The 5,177-nt window shown below is 54.9% G+C and overlaps 1 protein-coding gene across 2 annotated transcripts; it reads left to right on the top strand.

Annotated features, from left to right (window-relative positions):
* The first annotated feature begins 776 nt into the window (after nt 1-776).
* Nucleotides 777-4,930, top strand: STOML1 (stomatin like 1). 2 transcript variants are annotated; one of them, XM_010165538.1, is made up of 7 exons: nt 777-924; nt 1,117-1,223; nt 1,328-1,477; nt 1,976-2,179; nt 2,555-2,783; nt 3,417-3,617; nt 4,728-4,930. In XM_010165538.1, the coding sequence occupies exons 1-7, from the start codon at nt 777-779 to the stop codon at nt 4,928-4,930; spliced, it is 1,242 nt and encodes a 413-aa protein (XP_010163840.1). The 2 variants fall into 2 exon arrangements, with proteins under 2 accessions (XP_010163840.1, XP_028940227.1); XM_029084394.1 differs by having other exon boundaries at nt 3,414-3,617.
* Nucleotides 4,931-5,177: the final 247 nt, after the last annotated feature.

Genomic DNA, 5,177 nt, shown 5'->3' with positions numbered 1-5,177 from the left:
CCTACTGCCACCCCCCATCCTCAGCAGCACTGCTCTTTGGTCTCCACTACCCTTTGCAAGGTGGTGAGATGGGGTTGGGGAGCTTTGGCATGGTGAGAAGGCCATGCTGGAGCAGGACTCACTGGGAAAAATACCTCTCCCGGTTCCCTGTGGGGCTGGGGTACCCTCTGAAGCCCCCCCAAGGTGTGTGCGCCATGGAGGACCTTGTCCTCCCCGTGGCCAGCGGAGCAATTCCTGGACAAGGCCTCTCCGGAAAAACTCACCGAGCCGTAAGCCACGAGCCGTTTCGTCGCTGTGCCGTCACAGCCACATGACGGGTGGACCAGGAAGCGCGAGCAGCTCCCTCCTTCCTTGCTGCAGCATCCTCACCGCAGCCTCCGATCCTCACAGCCACGGGGCTGGTGGTCAAGGACACCCCAGGATTATCTCCCAGCTTCAAGGGGGTGCAAAGTGGAGGGTGGCTGTGGAACCATGGCTTTTATCCCTCAGGTTGGCTTCTGCTCAGAGGGACATGAGAGGATGTGAAGCTCCCAGCCCGGGTGAGACCTCAGCAAGGAAACCCCTGAAGGATTTGATTTCTTCTGTGCTAACAGTAGGGTTTGTCAGCTCTTCTCCAGCATCTCTCTGGTGGCACATCGGAGCAGGGAGGTTTGCAGGCAGCCAGGCAGGGATGTTGGATTGAGTCAAGGGCTGGCAGAAGCTGTGATGACAGCGAGGAGCTGGGCTTAGAGGGCTCCAAGCACCAGGAGTAGGGTCCTGTGCAAGGCACCAGCACCATGTTCAGCCGGTCAGGATACCAGGCTCTTCCCTTGGGAGATTTTGACCGCTTCCAGCAATCCAGCATCGGGCTCTACGGTGCCCAGAAGGGCTTATTCTCCTTTGGATCCAAGCAAGAGCCTCTGGGGCCAGCTGGGAGTACTGCAGGTGAGCCCTGACCTCAGAGGAGAGTTGCTGCCTTCCTCCCTAGTCCCACTTTTGCTGTAGGGTGTCACACTGGCCGGGTGCCTCCCACACTGCCAGCTGCCCTGGGTCCTTGGGGGCAGAGACTTGAGTGGGGGTTCATGGGCAGAGAAAGGAGTTTTGGAGCAGGTACACCCCCCTTTCATCTCCCTGCAGATTCCTCCCAGGGTTGGCTGTCCTGGATCTGCCATGGGATTATCACCTCCTTGGTCTTCTTGCTGATGGTTGTCACCTTCCCCATCTCAGGATGGTTTGCTTTCAAGGTAAGGGAGGAAAGTAGGCAAGGGATAGGATGAAAACCCATCCTCCATGGTGGGGACCATCGATCCTGGCACTGCAAGACCTGGTCTAAACTTTCCCATTCCAGATCGTGCCTGCCTACGAGAGAATGATCATCTTCCGCCTGGGCCGTATCCGGGCGCCGCAGGGACCAGGCGTGGTCCTGCTGCTGCCCTTCATTGATCACTGGCAGCGAGTGGATCTGAGGACAAGGGCCTTCAACGTGCCCCTCTGCAAGGTGAGCTGCCCTGGGCCTCAGGGCAGGATGGAGAGACACCTCTCAAATACCCAGAGCAGGTGGATTTTGGAATGGTCTGAGCCTTGGTGCTATGCATGGACCCAACTTTCAGTTCCTCCATCCTCATGGTGAGGTGAGGGGGGTTGTAGGTGGTGCTGTGAACCCAGCATCCTCACCTGCCTGCGGTTGAAAAGCTCCTTTTGATTTTGCACATGTTGTTCAATGCATGTTTCTGGCTGGAGGCATCTTAAAAACATCAATCCCTATCCTTCCCAGATGTCTTTCAATAACAGCCTCATGCTGGAAATTGGCCTCACCATTCAGACTAGCCCAAACTTCATCATTTGGGTTGGTTTTGTTTCTAATAACCCTCTTTATTAAGAGATCTAGAGATGGTTGCTAGCTGGGAAAGAAGTCAGAGAGCCTCCCAGGCTCTATGCACAAGGGTTGGGCCATGGGGCAGAGACATGGAGAGATCCTGACTCCCCTCTGCCCCAGCTGACTTCCAGTGACGGGGCGATCATCTCCATGGGTGCAGACATCCAATTCCGGGTGTGGGACCCTGTGTTGTCTGTCATGATGGTGAAGGACCTCATCTCAGCCACCCGGATGACGGCACAGAATGCTATGACCAAGACCTTGGTGAAGAAGAGCCTCCGTGAGATCCAGGTGGAGAAGCTGAAGATCGGGGAGCAGCTGCTGGTAAGGACTGCCTCAGCCTTGTGCAGAGCGCCCCAGACCCCCAAACCCTTGGGCTCTTGGTGTAGAAGTAGCAGTAAGGGAGAGCTGTAGCTGCTGAAAGTCCACCTGGACATGGACCTGGCCAAGAAGGAGAGCTGGGAAGATGTAGCCATTAGTGGGGAGCAGATACCTTCAGCCTGTGGGTCTCTGGAGCCCTGTGGCTTATCTCAAAGGGCTTTGGCCTGGTTCAACACCCTATATTTAAAGCTGGTGGATAGCAGAAATATAAGCTGTGGGAATACCCGTGGTTGGGGGTGCTGAGGTGGGTGGTCTCCATGGCCATAGCCACCTCTGCATGGGTTGCCAACAACTCTCCCTTTCTTCCTGGCTCTGCAGCTGGAGATTAACGACATGACCAAGTCCTGGGGCCTGGAGGTGGACCGGGTGGAGCTGAGCATGGAGGCTGTGCTGCAGCCACCTCGGGAGAACCTGGTGGGCCCTCTGGCCACCATGCCACCCGTGCCTGGGTTGGAGGGGCTGGATAGCACCATTCAGCAACTGGCTGCCCATTTCTTCAGCAACACCCTGGCTCTGGCAGGCAGCGGGACCAGTGCTCCAGAGGCAGGTAACCAAACCAAGGTCACTGCTTCTCTGCTGGGGGATGTCCCTTCTGCCCGATGACCTTTGTGTCTGTTAGCTGTTTGACAGAGGAGTCAAAGTCTGAGAGATATCACGCTCCTACCAACACAGCACAAATAAGCTAGTAGGGAGGAGCAGGGAGGACTGCTCCGGGCACAGCTCCATACGGCACGTGGCACAACAGAACCTTTCTAACAAGACATTGGAGATGGGCCTGGGGAGGGCAGGAGCAGATCTGTGAGAGCCTGGGCTTGAGACCAACTCAGACCTCAGCATTTCCAGCAGGCAAACTCAAGCCTGAGCTTGCTGAGAGAGCCACATCCAAGGGAAATAGAGATTTTTTTTTCCAGAAACCCTGCACCAATTTGTGCTTTGCTGGTTCCTTCAGGGCTGATTTTCCACCCCCTGGTAGCAGGGGAAGAGTAACCCATAGCAGACAGAGGAGCAGGCAGTAGGAACTGGCAAAACCATCTTGTCCTCTTCTTGCTTAACTGGAAACTTGCTAGATAAGTGGGTTTCTTGGCTCTGGAGACCTTTTCTGGTAGATTCATGCAGACTAGCAAAGCTCACCACCCAAAGCTGTCCACTCAACCCACTTCTGTCCCATTGTCCCCAGCAGACAGCATGGAGACGGTGAATGAGGTGGAGCCTACTGCCACTGCCGAGAGCACCCGGAGAAAGCCCAGCGCAGATGAGCTGCTCTCAGTGGTGGAGCCTGTCCTGTCCGAGGCCCTGGTCAGCCAGGTGGGAGCATCCTACCAGGTCAACATTGCCCTGCCCAGCGGCACCCGGAGCACCTACTTCATAGACCTCTCCTCAGGTCACCATTTTTTGGGGTTGTTGTGTTAGAGGTGGGAGGGTGTTTCGTGCCCCTGCTTCCTTTGCATGCCGTGAACCCCTCTGAGCGTGGTGGTGTTGGGGGGGTCCCAAACCAAGCTCATTTGGTAGCTCCATGAAAAGTACTCCAGGGTTCATCAGCTGAGCACTGCAGTTTGGCGACCATGGCCTTGAGTTCACGCTCCCTGAAAGTCCAAAGTATAATTTGTTTTAGGTTAAACCCATGAATTTTCCTTCAGAAAGAGAAGGAAAGGTAGAACATTAGCAGCTGGGTCTCCTCATGGCTGGCCAAGTGGGATGGCTCAGAGACCTCAAGGTTTGTTGGCTCTTGTACAACATGAGCCCAAAGGGGTAGTGATGGAGGGACATGCATGGGCAGTATCTTGGGCCACCCTCACGCTGGAAGATGCCCTCCCAGCACCCTAATCCATTCCCCTGTGGATGCTGATGGTTTTCCTGGTGGCCGTGTGTGCTGGTTTTGGCTGGGATGGAGTTAATTTTCTTTACAGTAGCTGGTATGGGGCTGTGTTATGGATTTGTGCTGGAAATCCTGTTGATAACACAGGGATGTTGTCATTATTCCTGAGCAGTGCTTACACAGAGTCAAGGCCTCCTCTGCTTCTCACCCCACCCCACCAGAGAGCAGGCTTGGGGGTGCACAAGAAGTTGTGAGGGGACACAGCCAGGACAGCTGACCCCAACTGACCAAAGGGATATACCACACCATATGACGTCATGCTCATCAATTAAAAGCTGGGGGAAGAAGGAGGAAAGGGGAGATGTTCAGAGTGATGGCCCCATACTAGCTACTCTGAAGAAAATTAACTCTATCCCAGCCAAAACCAGTACATCATTGCAAAAGTAGGACAGGGCTCGGAGGTGGACCACTGTAACAGGAAATTAGTGGAGCAACACAAGAGAAATTTATCTTCATAAGGAGAAAGGACTCCTGCCTCCAAAATATCCCTGCCAGGCCCCTGTCTGTCATCTGGCCCAACTCAATCCTTATGAAATGGTTTGGGGAAATGTCAACAGGCAAGGCTGGATCCTGAAGCCTACTGTTTCTCCCTCTCTCACCCATTGTGTCCTACAGGCAGCGGGCGAGCTGGCTGCGGCGTGCCCAAGGGCAGTCCTGACGTCATTCTGGAGGTGGCAGAGAAAGACCTGCAGGACCTATTTTTGGGTGACCTGCGCCCTTTGAGTGCCTACATGAGTGGGAAGCTGCAGGTGAAAGGTGACCTGCACCTTGCCCTGAAGCTGGAGGAGCTCATCAAGGCGATGAAACAACATAGATAAAGCATGCGTGTGGGTGCGTGTCTGTGTGTATGTGTCTTTGTAGGTGTGTAAAAGCAGGGGGAGCATATAGGGGTCCTGCGTGGTGGGGTCTCTGGCCTGCTGGAGCTCCTGCTGCCCTCATGGAGGCTGCAGGAGTTAGATGAAGACCTGGGCAGGGAAACTGAGGCTGAGCTCCATCGTCTGTCCTTATCCTTGGCTTTACCTCCCCTGCCCATCCTTTGCCTACAACGTTACTAGATAGGAACCA

This window comes from Antrostomus carolinensis, unplaced genomic scaffold, assembly GCF_000700745.2.
Source record: "Antrostomus carolinensis isolate BGI_N321 unplaced genomic scaffold, ASM70074v2 scaffold29833, whole genome shotgun sequence".
NCBI classification, from domain to species: domain Eukaryota; kingdom Metazoa; phylum Chordata; class Aves; order Caprimulgiformes; family Caprimulgidae; genus Antrostomus; species Antrostomus carolinensis.
This window is presented reverse-complemented; position numbering and strand designations above follow the sequence as displayed.